At 27.4% G+C, this 14,119-nt stretch overlaps 6 protein-coding genes across 16 annotated transcripts; 2 read left to right on the top strand and 4 right to left on the bottom strand.

The window, feature by feature from the left end:
- Window positions 1-168: 168 nt before the first annotated feature.
- LOC126871082 (E3 ubiquitin-protein ligase FANCL) lies at window positions 169-3,216 on the top strand. Of its 2 annotated transcripts, XM_050629483.1 has the most exons (8): window positions 170-735; window positions 827-937; window positions 1,039-1,286; window positions 1,369-1,558; window positions 1,668-1,898; window positions 1,992-2,086; window positions 2,304-2,482; window positions 2,857-3,216. In XM_050629483.1, coding segments are annotated over exons 1-7 (1,194 nt in total). In that variant the 5' UTR covers window positions 170-417; the 3' UTR covers window positions 2,305-2,482; window positions 2,857-3,216. The 2 variants fall into 2 exon arrangements, with proteins under 2 accessions (XP_050485439.1, XP_050485440.1); XM_050629482.1 differs by having other exon boundaries at window positions 169-735; window positions 1,992-2,482.
- Window positions 1,958-4,519, bottom strand: LOC126871085 (NADH-cytochrome b5 reductase-like). 8 transcript variants are annotated; one of them, XM_050629489.1, is made up of 6 exons: window positions 3,883-4,132; window positions 3,674-3,801; window positions 3,103-3,458; window positions 2,783-3,014; window positions 2,430-2,641; window positions 1,958-2,336 (listed from the first exon to the last, which is right to left on the bottom strand). In XM_050629489.1, exons 2-6 carry the CDS (start codon window positions 3,685-3,687, stop codon window positions 2,149-2,151), a joined length of 1,002 nt encoding a protein of 333 aa, XP_050485446.1. In that variant the 5' UTR covers window positions 3,688-3,801; window positions 3,883-4,132; the 3' UTR covers window positions 1,958-2,148. The 8 variants fall into 8 exon arrangements, with proteins under 8 accessions (XP_050485446.1, XP_050485448.1, XP_050485452.1 ...); XM_050629491.1 differs by lacking the exons at window positions 3,674-3,801; window positions 3,883-4,132 and adding an exon at window positions 4,381-4,519; XM_050629495.1 differs by lacking the exons at window positions 3,674-3,801; window positions 3,883-4,132 and adding an exon at window positions 4,381-4,482 and having other exon boundaries at window positions 3,103-3,369.
- A 286-nt stretch (window positions 4,520-4,805) lies between these two features.
- Window positions 4,806-6,969, top strand: LOC126871080 (tetracycline resistance protein, class B-like). Of its 3 annotated transcripts, none has more exons than XM_050629479.1 (6): window positions 4,806-4,947; window positions 5,286-5,455; window positions 5,514-5,863; window positions 5,924-6,203; window positions 6,288-6,470; window positions 6,549-6,969. In XM_050629479.1, the coding sequence occupies exons 1-6, from the start codon at window positions 4,883-4,885 to the stop codon at window positions 6,785-6,787; spliced, it is 1,287 nt and encodes a 428-aa protein (XP_050485436.1). In that variant the 5' UTR covers window positions 4,806-4,882; the 3' UTR covers window positions 6,788-6,969. The 3 variants fall into 3 exon arrangements, with proteins under 3 accessions (XP_050485436.1, XP_050485433.1, XP_050485435.1); XM_050629476.1 differs by having other exon boundaries at window positions 5,195-5,455; XM_050629478.1 differs by having other exon boundaries at window positions 4,909-5,037; window positions 5,195-5,455.
- On the bottom strand, window positions 6,790-8,008 carry LOC126871088 (sepiapterin reductase). Its single transcript, XM_050629499.1, has 3 exons — window positions 7,774-8,008; window positions 7,384-7,697; window positions 6,790-7,310 (listed from the first exon to the last, which is right to left on the bottom strand). Exons 1-3 carry the CDS (start codon window positions 8,006-8,008, stop codon window positions 7,068-7,070), a joined length of 792 nt encoding a protein of 263 aa, XP_050485456.1. The 3' UTR covers window positions 6,790-7,067.
- On the bottom strand, window positions 7,810-8,923 carry LOC126871094 (uncharacterized). Its single transcript, XM_050629504.1, has 3 exons — window positions 8,591-8,923; window positions 8,268-8,446; window positions 7,810-8,170 (listed from the first exon to the last, which is right to left on the bottom strand). The coding sequence occupies exons 1-3, from the start codon at window positions 8,739-8,741 to the stop codon at window positions 8,063-8,065; spliced, it is 438 nt and encodes a 145-aa protein (XP_050485461.1). The 5' UTR covers window positions 8,742-8,923; the 3' UTR covers window positions 7,810-8,062.
- Window positions 8,924-9,521: 598 nt separating this feature from the next.
- LOC126871087 (ras-related C3 botulinum toxin substrate 1-like) lies at window positions 9,522-13,694 on the bottom strand. Its single transcript, XM_050629498.1, has 3 exons — window positions 13,147-13,694; window positions 12,723-12,934; window positions 9,522-12,621 (listed from the first exon to the last, which is right to left on the bottom strand). The coding sequence occupies exons 1-3, from the start codon at window positions 13,451-13,453 to the stop codon at window positions 12,322-12,324; spliced, it is 819 nt and encodes a 272-aa protein (XP_050485455.1). The 5' UTR covers window positions 13,454-13,694; the 3' UTR covers window positions 9,522-12,321.
- Window positions 13,695-14,119: the final 425 nt, after the last annotated feature.

The raw sequence follows: 14,119 nt of genomic DNA, 5'->3' as shown, positions 1-14,119 counted from the left end.
TTCATGCAATAAATCAAAATAAAACTAATTTTATGATTGATCTACAGTTCTGTCCAATGAGGTAAACATAAACATAATTTCATTGCTACGGCTGCAACTATTGGTTATCGACTAGTGACTTTCGAGTTTCACTATATAGGTTTACTATACAGTTTAACTTCCAGTTATAGATTTTAACACAACTGAGCATTGACCGCTAAATTAGAATATTATAGGTTGTACTATACTTTGTTCTTGTGACTTTGTTTATGTTTGCTGACTCAACTTGGGCGGAGTATAAAACTGTTACATCACATAATATAAAAGTGCATTGGATATCAGATCTATTTGCATTTTGTTTGTGGTATAACATACTTTTGTGAAGGCGGTAGATGTCATATACAATGTTATATCTTATAATTTATATAGACAAGAAGAATGAAAAGTAATAAATTCACCATAATGATTAACAACGATTATAAATCTATGATTCAATGGCATCCAGAAATGATATTAATTTCTAAAAGACCAATGACATGGAAAGGATTTTTAGAAGTTCCATGCATTTCAGGACGAAATATGCGAATTAGGCTAAAATTGATTGTGCATAATTATCCACTACTGTCTAATGCAGAAATTAATTTTGGTAAGGAAATTGCATTCATACGAAATGAAGGATTTAGTGATAAAGTGAAAGATTTAATGCATAATGTCACTAAAGTATCAACATTTCTAAAACAATTACAATTGCTAATCGTGAGTGTGACAATTCTTTGTAACAACCATTTATATCTTATCATTTCATGTAACATATCGTATCATTTATGTAACAATATTTTCCAAACAGAGTAGTTTCATCGACTCTAGTCATGTTATTGAAAATTATGAGTATGATGCAGTAAATGACCAAACAATCGAAATGGTAGCAGAATTAAGAAATTTATTTCAGATACCATCTGTACGTGAAAAATTTATACAATTATTGTTAAAAAAATTTTTATGTGTCCAAATCTCAGATAATAATTAAATGTTGTAAATGTTGAAATCACATTATTATAGGGAATTAAAGTATCAGCTAATAATACGATAGATATAATTGAATTATCTTTGAACAATGTGGCTGTAAGATTGCAGAAAACAAGCCATAGAACGTGTCCATGGACAGTTGTTTATTCAGATTTACCTGAAATACCTTCTCTTGGGCCTTTCGAAAAGAATATATCAACATTAAATATAGCCAGAAATAAACTTAGATTACAAGTAGAAATGCTTGAGAAGTCATGGTCAAATTTGAAGCAAATTGATCAGTAAGAACATAGAAAAGAACATTTATTTTCAATCTTCTCCTCAATTTCTAGTTTAACATAGCTGTTATTTTCAAATGATTAGGAACTGCTGGGTAATAGATCCATTGCCTCCAAAACCAAGCCATCTTTATCGACGAATTTACTTAACACCATCTTTATCAATGTTCATTAAAATAGATCCTTTGAATCATACGGATTTGCCAGAAATTAAATTTATGGGTAGTGATACTGAAGTTGAATCAATGACAGAACTAGTTTCTAAGAATTTATATGTGTGTAATATTTGAAGTATATTGCTAGTTTTACATTATAATAATATTGTAAAATAATAGCATTAAAATATGTTGAAGTATGTAATATAAGTACCAAATACTTTTTCAGAAATGGAATCCAAGCTGTGATATTATAAATAATTTAATGATGTTATTAGATATAGACATATTTCCTCAACAGGAAATGAAAAAGGAAGCTGTTGAAGATTACAATGTTGTTGTTGCTGATGAAGAATGTTGTATTTGTTTTTCCCTAAAATTAGAGAATATGACTCTGCCTGATAAGATTTGTAATAATGAAAAATGTAGGAAACATTTCCATACATCTTGTTTATTGCAGGTATGTTTGTATACATGAAAAAGGATTATAGAGATAACTTTTAATTAATTGTTCAGATCTTATATAATATTTATAAATTTATTTTATTTTCAGTGGTTACAAGCGATTGCTGGAAATCATGTTATATTTGATCATATTCATGGTTCATGCCCCAACTGCAAAGAGAGCATATCATGTCACATTAAATGGTAATACAATTAAATTACAAAAACTACATAACATAACGATCTTTTCTGTGCCTCATGTATTTTCATTCAAACACGTGTATATGTATATAATTCATGCATTTTACCCACTGTGCAACAGATTTATTAAAATGACTAGAGCCACATATTAAGATTAATGTAGTACTAGCTATTTTATCTTGAAGTATTTCAAAGATTGATTTCTCATTTAATCTTCCAGATTTTACATCTATACCATGGAGACTGCAGAGATCTAAAATATAAAATACAAGAAAGTATTTTTAATTACATAAAAATGTGATATGTTTTTATAGTAGAAAACAAATTTATTTAAAAAATTACTTACTTTGCAATTGTGATATGTGCAATGTACACTTGAAGTTCCAATAATCTGATAAGGTTTGTAGTTCTTTTTTTAGGGGAATCTGCAGTATGTTTTTAAATCCTCCAATGAGATGAATCTTTGTCTCTTCTGATTCATTGTCAACAATTGATTTTGCTATAGGATAAACTGCAGTTATCCCAGATCCCATACTAAACATAATAATTGTTTGAAAACTGGAAAAACATTTAGTATATTTAAAATAATATTCTCTCTACCATCCATTTTGTATTAGTAATACCAAAAATTATATGTTATAAATTTATATTAAGCTAAAAGATAATTGAACAAAATATATAATTTCATAATTTGCATACCTATTGCTTTCATATTTAAAATTTCCATATGGTCCTCTAATACGAACTGTATTACCTACTTTTATGCTTTCTAGATATTGACTAAATTTTCCATTTGGATAAATTCTAATTAGGAATTCAATAGAGTCATCTGTGAAAGAAATTGGTGTGTATGGTTTGGCAGCATCATGTAAATGTAATATAACATATTGTCCTGGATCAATTAATATACTGTAATCTTTATAATTATTTTCTATAAAAGAAGTAAATAATTATTAATACTATAAACAATTGTAAATAATTTTTATAAATAATATATTTAAAAATAAAAAATTATATACCATTATATTTCAAAACAAGTAAAATATAACATTCAGATATTTCCTGTATACCAGAAACCACAAAATTTCTGTACTCATATAAATGTAATACATTTGATCTGTTGTTGATTTTTATATTCTGCTTCTTCTTTCTTTCATATTCTTCGAGTAATTTTTTATGTATATCAAAAATACAAGGATCACATGCACTGTGGCAACAATCTTCCTGTGATGGTGTTACTGGTCTACTATCTTCATTATTGTTATCAGTAAACATACTATATAAGACTAATAAAACCAATTTCAATTTTGTATTTGTTATCTTATATGTATACAGGGTATTCCAAACATCAGTGGTCAAACTGTGTGAACTTAATCTACAAGCAAAAAGATGAAAAAATTTTATAAAAATGTTAATAAATGCTTTGTTGCAAAATTACAAAGAAATATAGTATGCATGAAATAGGTAATATTGTTAATAAACGCTTTGTTGCAAAATTATAAAGAAATATTGTACACATAAAATATGTAACGACACATTTTCTGTCGCAGCATATAAAAGTTGACTGTATTATTGTGTCAGCATAATTACATGTTTATTATCATGTGGTAACAATTCCGTGTTGTTAATAGTTATAAAACATAGTATATGATATAATAAAAATGATTGGCATCTTTAATTCTTCACTTCAAAGTGTTGTCCTTGTACTTGGATACAGGCTATCAATAAACAATGAAATTAATTATATTACAAAGTTTTACAAAGAGAATTTTGCTGGATTTCAATGACTACGCCGTTACCTATTTTACGCGTACAATATTTCCTTATAACTGTAACAAAGTGTTTATTAACAAATTTATATAACATATTTTTCGTCTTCTTGCCCGTAGATTAAGCTCTGTAGTTTGGTCGTTTAAGTCTGAGACACTCTGTATATTTAATAAACTGGTTACGAAATTAAAATTGTACAAAATACGAAACAATTTTTTCTATCTCATATTATTAGATTTTAATAAAATAATCTTGTGCTGTTAGAAATGTAATAAATAATATTCTTTATTAACTCATGTTCTTTCATACTTGCAAAATCTTTATTGATACGATGACTATCATTTCAATATCAATTAATGCATATGTATTTCTACCACGTGATTACATATATTTATTCTTCAAAAATCTTTACTTTGTATTCCTGAATAAAAGTATTGATATACTTTCTACTTTCTACTATACTATAACGTGTCAACGTGAACAATTTTTTTGAAATGTTATGTTTGCCCTTCGCATTAAATACATACATAGTGTATAAACTATCTGCAGTCAGCTGTTCAAATGTCAGAAATGATACACATCAGTTTTATATAAGTGGCATATACATATATAATTAGCATATATAAAAGTGTCACTTTTTTTTTATTATGTAAAGATTACGGTAGGATACTCAAAAAATATAGTTTATTGAAACAAAAAATACAATTTCTGACATATCGAAATATCATGTGGTAATCAATGAAGTAAAATGATCTGCCAATTATAAAAGATGACGAAGCATGCGAAAATGATTCGTACAAAGAGATAAGGAACAATACTGAAAAAGATATAAAGTTTCGAACATTGTTAATTATGTTTGTGTGGTCCAAAGAATTACATTTTTTAAATTAAATCAAATATTTTAATAGTCTAATATTATACTATTGTATAGCACAACCAGTATTTTTATGTGATATCAATTTATACTATTGTGGTATTATTATTTATAACACAATTCTTAAAATATAAGATGGAAAACGCGATCACAGGATGGAAGCGTTATATGCTTGTACAACCATCTATGATGATACTAATAACTGCTCAAGCAATATCAAGTAATTTTGATATATTTTATATATCATATGAATGTTAATTAGATTATATCATGTCATGTATAAATATCATGTACAAGATATTTAACATATGTAAGAAGATATCAAATCATTATTCTCTTCCATATATTTTTATTTCATGTGTAAAATAAATATTTGTATGAAATTTAATTTATTAGCTTATTAATATATTTAAATGAGTAAGCTATAAAGTGAATTGTAATTGACATTACTTTGATTTGAATTGTAGGTAATATTCTAACAGATTTAGTAGTATATCGTACTTGTAGTATAGCATTAAATATAAATAAAACAGAATGTTTACTATTACATGAAAATAGTAGTTCTGCGGAAGCTTTGAAGATAGATGCTCAAGTGCAACCCAAAGCCAGCTTAATTTTAATGACAAAATCAATTATTGAAAGTGTCATACCTGCTTTTTTATCTTTGTTTTTGGGACCATGGAGTGACATTTATGGAAGGAAGTCTATCATGTTGCTTGGCTATGTCGGTTAGTATTATGTGCTTTAAAAAATAGACATGTATTCAATGTGTGATTTATGTCATAGGCACATCATTAATGTACCTTCTTCTTTCCTTCATAAGTATTTGGGATGTCAATCCATGGTTTTTATTAATTGCATATATTCCATATGCATGTTGTGGAGGATTTGGCATAATTTTATTAGGTACTATATGTTATCTCACTGATATATCAAATGAACAAGAAAGAGGCTGGCAATTAGCTTGGATGGAAGCTTTGATATCTGTTGGTATTTTGACTGGTATATTGACAGGTCCTGTTATCTTTCGAGCATATGGATATACAGTTGTATTTGCTATTGCTACTATATGTTGCATTGTAGCAGGATTGCATATTTTTTTTTTAGTTCCTCAGACTATATGCAGCACAAATTCAGTATGTATTTTGTAATGTCTTGTATATATGCTGTTATTAATATCTTTTTAATATTTGTAGATAACTGTAAAAAGTTTGTTCGATATACATTTGGTCAGGAAACTTATAAGTACATGTACAAAAAAACGCAATGGTTTTGATCGATATATAGTTTGGTGTTGTATAGCTTGCATTATTTTAATGGTTATTGCTTTACAAGGAGATATGACCATTGGCTTTTTATTTGCAACTGCCAGACTTGGTTGGGATGTAAATAAATATTCTATTTATTTAGCTACAAATATTATATTTTCAATTCTTGGTATAATATTTGGAGTAAAACTTTTTGTAACATATGGAGGTATAAATTAAAATTTGTATGTACATCAAATATTTTTAGAGAGTTTGGTAATTAAAATGTTTGAGTAGAGAAATATTTTCATAGGACTTTCTGAAGAAGTGACAGCTATATTGTCATTATTGTCTTCTTTGAGTGGTTGTCTAGTACACAGTTTTACATTGAAACCTTGGCATATGTACCTGTCTGCAGTTGTAGGAATGTTTGGTGGCATCACTAGTCCTATGATCCGTGCTATAATATCCAAGTCAGTGCCATCAGAGGATACTGGTAAATATTGTTAAATAAGAAAGAAAGTATAAGTTTTCAGTATGAAATTGTGAGAATAATATTTACAAAATTCTGTAGGTAAAATATTTTCCATGACAGTATCTATTGAAACATTAACTCCATTGGTGGCAGCTCCTTTGTACAATTTGATTTATTTACATTTTATGCCACCCATATATCCACTACCAGTTTGGTTAGTTTCTGTAGGAATTTATACTATTGTAACACTTATTTTAGTAAACATACAAATTCAAAATGCAAGAGCTGACTCTATAAGATATGCATCATTGAGACAAAATAATGAATTATTATCATAAACTTCGATAAAAGATGTTTATTCTAAAGAATTGTTACAGTAATCACAAGGTTATAATGGGAGAACTTAGTATCTTCCAGTACAAACATTTTATAATATTAGTTTATATATATATAGCATATTGTTTATACGTTTTTATAATGTAACAACAATATCAAATAAAGTGTAAATCATTTGAAGTAACCCTATAAACAGTTTATTAAAATATTCATTTGTTTGCTTTGTGAAATTTAGAAATGATAAGTGGATACAAATAAACTGTATCAATAAATTTATACAATTCATAACTCGTCATAATAATCAACGTGATCACCGGATTTATACTTTTGTTCCTTAAGAACCGTTAAAAGACGATTAACTGTTTGTTCACAAGTCAGAACAGTTTTTTTTGTTAACATATCATTGAACTGTGTTTTAGTTTGCTTGTCAGCAACTTCATTGCAAATTTCATAGTACATATCAGTTTCAACTGGTCCTGGTGAATAATTTAAGACGTTGATTTCTGGATTTTCTAATGCAAACACCTGCACAATACATAAATTTAAAAAATATAGAATAAAAATTACATAAATCATTTATACTAATATAAAATATTACTTTAAAGATCATTTCCCGTGCTGCTTTTCCTGAACAATAGTAAGCTAAACATTTCCCTGGTTGTATACCAAACAATGATGTAATGTTTATAACCAGTTTTTCTGTATTTGTATTTTCATTGAATATTTGCATAATTACTCCATTTAATATAGCAGGAATAAAAACATTTAAGTCATAATAATTATGCCAGACATTAATGTCAGTCAGATCATTTGTATATTGATTCACACGTCCCATCGTACCAACATTGTGTATCACAACTACTCGATCAAATTGATTTAAAACCTGATTTTTTAAAGATTGCATTACAATATCTAAAAAATATATATTTATAATATATGTACAATTTATCCTATGTATAAAATATATGTATAAAATGTATGTATTTACCATGTAATTTTTCTTTTGTTCCTAAAGCTAAATCAGCACTAACGGTGTCAACAGATATACTTGTAGGAATATTTTTTGCTGTTTCTTTCAAAGCATTCAGATTTGTTGCTAATAAAAGTATATGTGAACCTTTCTCTAGGATTGAACCAACAGATATTGCAAGTTGTTTTCCAATTCCACGGCTTGCACCAGTGACTACTAAAAATACCTTTCCTGATAACACTTTGATCGACATTTTTTTAAAGCCTTAGTTCTGTTTTATTCTTTTGTTTGGTAATTTGCAACTTATTTATTTTTTTAATATCTCTGTAGCAATTTCTTCTTGTTGTGCAGATTCACTAACAACTTGTAGAACATCTGCTTTTAAGAGGTGAACTAATTCGCTAGCGGTTAGCGCCTAAAATAAATATTACAAATGTCAAATATAACAATATAATTAATAATAAATACATTTTTAACAATAAATATAAATTATTTATATTTTTTATAATTACCTGTAAATGAGGTGCTATATGTCTTATTAAAGGATTTGATGCAAATTCAATTTCTTCTTCAGTTTCAAGCTTATACCCAGAAGTTATTAAACGTGCAATGGAATCTTCCTTTGCTTCAAATAAGGATGTTACAAGATCTTTCTTTGATGTGCCTTTTTGAAGACTTTTAAGTCTGGAATCTATAACATAATTTTACAGTTCCAGATAAGAAATTAAAAGAAAATAAAAGATTTTAATATGGGATTAGAAATTACAATATGTTACATAACACGTATAATTATAAAAATAAAAAAAATAGAAGGTAATAGATTTTTATAACTTACAAAGTTTTTCCAAATATTCCTCTGAATCGGCTAACTTGATATGTTGCGTTTGATTTTCTACAAAAGAATCTTCGAAACAATTTTTACATTTATCATTACTGGATGCTGGAACATCTGTTCCACTCCATGGATCATTAATATCTGTCTTCATCTTTTCCGTAACCAACAGATTTTCATAAATAATTGAACAGAATTCGATAGAATTTACTTATTTTGTTTTGTATAGAATTAACAAATATCTACTTTTCCTGATTTACGATGGTATCTAGGGCATTCTAGGTTACTTAATCGTGTAAATAAGTTACATATATTTATTTTCACTGACATCTAGTAATCAATAAAGTGTCTATACATTATTATCAGAATGTTTTTTCAAATATAACTCTATTAATTTTTAAAGTATTATTTTCTTCGCAAATAGATCTGGAAAAATTTTTGATTGACATATTAATATTTTAGAGTTTTATTTATTAACATGAATATTTGAAATAGATTTTCATTTTCGTAATTAAATTTACGAATTATATTACTTAACGAAGATGTGCAAAGATAAAATTTTAGTTTGAAAATTATGTAATTACGAGTTATTGATAAAATTATGATTTTAAGATTTGGACCGAAAATTAAAAGCTGAGATATTTTCAAATTAAAAATTTCTGAATGTGAGAAAACTATAAGTATTATATTATTATATAAAATTACTTAGAGATTTATAAATACTCTCATTCATAGTTCTGATACATTTTGAGATAATCATTTATGGGAATAGTATCACAACCTTTGTTCTTTTACATATCACTGTTATTAAATATTTTATAATAAATGAATTACAATTTTTTATGTGAGTAATTTATTATTGGTGTACAAATATATAATAAAAAACACTCAACACAAATTTGATATGATCAAAAAGCATAGATTGACATAGAAAAATGTTTACAAAAATATTATTTACTTTATTATATAGTATAAGCAATTAGTAATACTATTTATTACAACATTGAGATATTTCAGTCTAAAATAGTTTGTCTATATGTATGTGTATAACATATATATTATTCCATAATAAATACCATGTTCGTGTGGAAGTCATGACAAAATGATATGATTTTATATACATTAATTCATATAATATTTATGAATAGGCTTAAGTACTTTCCTTTTTTCATTTATAATAAACATTATGATACAAAAATGTGTTTACTAGGCTGTCTAATAAATATTTTTAAAACATTTTAAAAGCATATAAAAATATTGAATTACAAATATAACACTGCAACTAAAAGAGTTTCATAGATGTAAAATCAAAATAAAAAATGTAAAAATATTAATTTAAAAAAATATAATTGCAAATACTTTTCGGTACACTTTAAGAACTGATACCTATTATACCTCATTTTTCTAGTAATGTATTAAAATGGATATTGTACACATTTCTTAGCAGCAAGAAATTACATAAAAAGATAATATGCATATTATATTTACATACAGACATTAATTGTATGTATACATTATTTTCTTCGCATTTAAAGCATATATTCAATTTATAATGTTAATATCAAAGATCCAGGAACATTGATTCTGTAAGAAGCAGCATAAGTAAAGCTTGAAACTTAATTAAGACAATTAGTTTCATGTTCCGTATGCTTTAAAAATATTGTGTACAGAGTTTGTCAAACTACGTAGTTACAGGTATTTCAAATTTACCCATTTGCAAAATATATAAATTAATTGTCATTTAAAATAAAAAACTGGAGGGTCACCTTTATACTTGTCTAAGATAAATTATTTTAAAATACATCAATTTGAGCAAAAATTATAGTGTGTTCAATTTCGAACGTTAAAAATATTAAAACTGAAGAAAGAGTAGAAATCACAATAGGCAGAAATGTACAAGGTGTCATTACAGTATTTGATTGTAAGAATGTTATATTAATCTTAAAGAAATAACGTTATGAAAGCATTTTTCTAACAATAATTAATCTAAATATTTTCTCACATATTATTTAAAGATATTTATAAAATCATGTTTTAATACTTTTCCTCCCTACAATTAGTAGAAGATACAAAACTTAAATATGTTAAAACTCTTAACAAGGGAAGTTTCTGAAATATTTATACGAATTATAAACGACGATACTGTAAATATAAACATTATGCTTTTACCTTTAGGTTAGTCTTTATTCTTTCTCTCTTTTTAACTCTTTTATTATTCTAACTTTACTGTTTCTCAAAAGTAATGGTTAGAACTGAAAAATCTAGATAGATAATATTTGCATTTATTGAACATAAATTCAATTCAAATTTAATTGAACTAATTTATGATATAATTTAGAAGTGGATTAAGACTTTTCAACAGTCTTGTACCTTCTTATGTTTTATGTATAAAAATTATAGAATTTGACAAAATTTAAATTTTATAATCACAGCGCTCACTAACATGTTCAATATTATTTTTTAATATTTCACAGAAAGGTTTTGAATATTAGTTCAGTATTATGCTTCACATATATAGAAAGAACTTGCTTGTAAATAGATAAATTGCTTACGAAGTATATATATCATAATAAAAATGTGTTTTTAAATAATTAATTTGATTTATATGTATAATAACAATGTAATATTACAGTTTCAATGTGACGTACGTATCGTGATGTATTAATGATGTAAATGAAATTTGTAACTCTTTACATTCTATCATTTCAAGTAAAAATTTTCGAATAATATATAATATTCATTAACATATTGTTTTCTAATAAATAACATAGTTTGATTGTAATGTAAGAATGTAAAGAGTTGATATTTGGAAAAATTGTATCAGGATTCCTATTTTATAGAATCTTTGCAGCATGAAAAGCTGTTTAAAATGTTAAATATAGTGCATATTATATAATAATAATAATAATATAACGCGGCAATGATTTGTTTTAAGTTCTAAAATTAATGTTCCTATCAATAAAGGAAAAATCACAATAGGCAAGTAGCCAATTACATGCTAGTAACAAAAATATGATTAATGTTATAATAAATTATGCCATATCTGGCTTCAGGAATTTTATGAATGGCGTACAGCTTAGCTATCAGAATATAAATTTTATATCTGTACAAGAAAATAGAAAACTGTGTTTTATATATTTTAGAAAATAGAAAGATTTAACTAATGAAAAAAGTAGAATGTATATATAGAATTATTAACCCCTTAACCTACAACGTCAAGCTGGGCTCGTGGTACGTTTTTCGGGCCAAACATAAGAAACACGAGTTAGACTCGTCGAACATGTTTTTTTCTTGGCCGCATTCGGACGTGCAGATATATTTTTTTGAAAAATATTAAAAAGATACCTTTAAGAATCTTGTTTAGTGCTCAATTGGTAGTAATTATTTATGAAACATCTTGCAACATAAAATTAGTTATATCTTGTATAACTTCAAACACTCAGTCTGACTGATCCTGCCGATGGTTACGGCACACGCTGTTGGAACTTAAATCGTAAGACAAGGGGTTAACCAATTCAAAAAACTATTACTCAAGTACAGTCTATTGAAATTTTAGAAAAATAATCTAATAATAATCTCAGAGTTTGGCAATAACACATGGAAAGTTTGCATATTTTTTAAGTAAAATCGTAGAATTATATTGCTGAGATACTCAGAGAAATTAAAAAATTCCGATAACAAAGTAGTCGCACTTGATCACAGAGAATACTCTAGAGAGTCTAATTAATCAATATTTATGCACCACTAGAAGATTTTTTGCAACAACATAACCATCTGCGCCATAATGGTAAAGGTTTTCTACGTCTATATAATAAACTAGTACCACCTCTTCTTGTGTTAAGAGCACTAACTATTGCTTGGTCAAATGCTTCTTTAAGATCATGTTGAGTTAATGCAGATGTTTCCACGTAACTTACAGCTCCAACTTTTTGAGCTAATTGATGACCCTGTGAACTTGTAATTGGTGTTTGTCCATATCTTGCTAATTGTAACATAAGATGTACATCTGATCTTAAGTCACTCTTTGTGCCTACCTAAAATTATTATTGTTTCCATTTAAAATATCTATATATACACACCAATCTTGTAAATATTTTATATTAAAAATAAATACTTCTATTACAAATTTCATTACCAAAATGATTGGTGCATTAGGGCAATATTTTCGTACTTCATTTACCCATCGAGAAGTTACACTATGATAAGAAGAAGGGCATACAACACTGAAGCAGACTAGGAACACATCTGTTTCTGGATAACATAATGACCTTAGAGGATCAAAGTCATCTTGACCTGCTGTATCACATAGCTGAACATTTACTGGTTGACCATCGACATTAACAACCACTGTAACAAATTAAGACATTTGCATGTTTAATATATGTATATAAAACATACATTTTATATATTTATAATTATATCAAGACAAATTCAAATAATTACCCGGATTTTTATACATGACATGCTAAAGAACACACTCACCGTCTTTTTATTACTTTAAATCAAACTTGTCACTATCCGAAATAGAACTTACCAGTGTCATTAGATTTTTAACTAACCATTATAATTATCGAAAGCAGTAGGTACATATTCTCCTGGGAAACCGTTTGTTGAATAAGAGACAACCAGACTGGTTTTCCCAACGGCACCATCGCCTACTAAAACAACTTTGATTCTTCTGTCAAGTGGAATACCACTGTGTTCCGTGCTACTACCATTCGAATTCTGATTCTGTGTCGAGCAAGTTGTACGCTTTGCTTGCAGTTGCATCATCTGTCCATTCTTTAGGAGGGGTTTAGTCCAATTCGTATGCGACGACGGCGGCATTATTTCGCTTTTCACTTTGCTGCAGCCACGAGCTATCATGCATGTACTTCCGAAAAATGTTTTGCATATATAACCTCTATCTAGCGATACAAAATCGATGCAATTGTTGCATCTATCACAAGTTTTTTTTCCGAATCGTCATTTCTCTCTTATCCACGCTGACACTATACTCGTGGCTTTTAAGATCGCGAATCAAGTTTCCGATAAAGAGCACTTCGATACACCCTGTCAAGTATTGTATGTATCGCTCTCGAAAACAATGGGAGAACGTACACCGTCCAGGAAAGATAAAAAAAGAAAAAGGAACTGATCCACCTGCCGCGACGCGGAGCCACCTGTTATTACGCTTTTCTTGTGATGATTACAACCGGTGGCACAGGTACGCTTCACGATTGTAGAAAATTGCTTCTACCTTGATTTTTTCCCCTCTGTTTTCGACCAACATTTTACGTAGTTTTATTTCTTTGGACATTAAGATTGTAGATCTTTATGCATTTATGGGAAATTTGAAAACTCAATTGTGTATATAATACATAAAAATACATACAATATAAAATACTCAGAATATATCGTACTTGTTGCAATGTTTATTAAGTTAAATGATTGCCTTCATACAAATATGAATTTGCGTAAATATCTGCAGTCTATGTATGACTAATTAATTATACCAGATCATATCCTGATTAAAGTTATATAATTCAAATT

This window comes from Bombus huntii, chromosome 11 (assembly GCF_024542735.1).
Source record: "Bombus huntii isolate Logan2020A chromosome 11, iyBomHunt1.1, whole genome shotgun sequence".
Lineage (NCBI taxonomy): Eukaryota > Metazoa > Arthropoda > Insecta > Hymenoptera > Apidae > Bombus > Bombus huntii.
This window is presented reverse-complemented; position numbering and strand designations above follow the sequence as displayed.

Excerpts from the sequence above, each read along its gene's own strand:
- LOC126871082 (XM_050629482.1), top strand. The coding sequence starts at position 418 with ATGAAAAGTAATAAATTCACCATAATGATTAACAACGATTATAAATCT. Across the intron at positions 736-826 it reads AACAATTACAATTGCTAATC|AGTAGTTTCATCGACTCTAG; the intron begins GTGAGTGTGACA and ends TTTTCCAAACAG. Across the intron at positions 1,899-1,991 it reads ATACATCTTGTTTATTGCAG|TGGTTACAAGCGATTGCTGG; the intron begins GTATGTTTGTAT and ends TTTTATTTTCAG.
- LOC126871085 (XM_050629488.1), bottom strand. Across the intron at positions 2,642-2,782 it reads TTTAAATATGAAAGCAATAG|TTTTCAAACAATTATTATGT; the intron begins GTATGCAAATTA and ends ATGTTTTTCCAG. Across the intron at positions 2,337-2,429 it reads GCACATATCACAATTGCAAA|ATCTCTGCAGTCTCCATGGT; the intron begins GTAAGTAATTTT and ends TTTATATTTTAG.
- LOC126871080 (XM_050629476.1), top strand. The coding sequence starts at position 4,863 with ATGGAAAACGCGATCACAGGATGGAAGCGTTATATGCTTGTACAACCA. Across the intron at positions 4,948-5,194 it reads AACTGCTCAAGCAATATCAA|GTAATATTCTAACAGATTTA; the intron begins GTAATTTTGATA and ends TTTGAATTGTAG. Across the intron at positions 6,204-6,287 it reads ACTTTTTGTAACATATGGAG|GACTTTCTGAAGAAGTGACA; the intron begins GTATAAATTAAA and ends ATATTTTCATAG.
- LOC126871088 (XM_050629499.1), bottom strand. The coding sequence starts at position 8,008 with ATGTCGATCAAAGTGTTATCAGGAAAGGTATTTTTAGTAGTCACTGGT. Across the intron at positions 7,698-7,773 it reads AACAAAAGAAAAATTACATG|ATATTGTAATGCAATCTTTA; the intron begins GTAAATACATAC and ends TATATTTTTTAG. Across the intron at positions 7,311-7,383 it reads CACGGGAAATGATCTTTAAA|GTGTTTGCATTAGAAAATCC; the intron begins GTAATATTTTAT and ends TGTATTGTGCAG.
- LOC126871094 (XM_050629504.1), bottom strand. The coding sequence starts at position 8,741 with ATGAAGACAGATATTAATGATCCATGGAGTGGAACAGATGTTCCAGCA. Across the intron at positions 8,447-8,590 it reads GGAATATTTGGAAAAACTTT|ATTCCAGACTTAAAAGTCTT; the intron begins GTAAGTTATAAA and ends ATTATGTTATAG. Across the intron at positions 8,171-8,267 it reads ATATAGCACCTCATTTACAG|GCGCTAACCGCTAGCGAATT; the intron begins GTAATTATAAAA and ends TATTTATTTTAG.
- LOC126871087 (XM_050629498.1), bottom strand. The coding sequence starts at position 13,453 with ATGATAGCTCGTGGCTGCAGCAAAGTGAAAAGCGAAATAATGCCGCCG. Across the intron at positions 12,935-13,146 it reads TGCTTTCGATAATTATAATG|TGGTTGTTAATGTCGATGGT; the intron begins GTTAGTTAAAAA and ends AATTTGTTACAG. Across the intron at positions 12,622-12,722 it reads CTAATGCACCAATCATTTTG|GTAGGCACAAAGAGTGACTT; the intron begins GTAATGAAATTT and ends TAATAATTTTAG.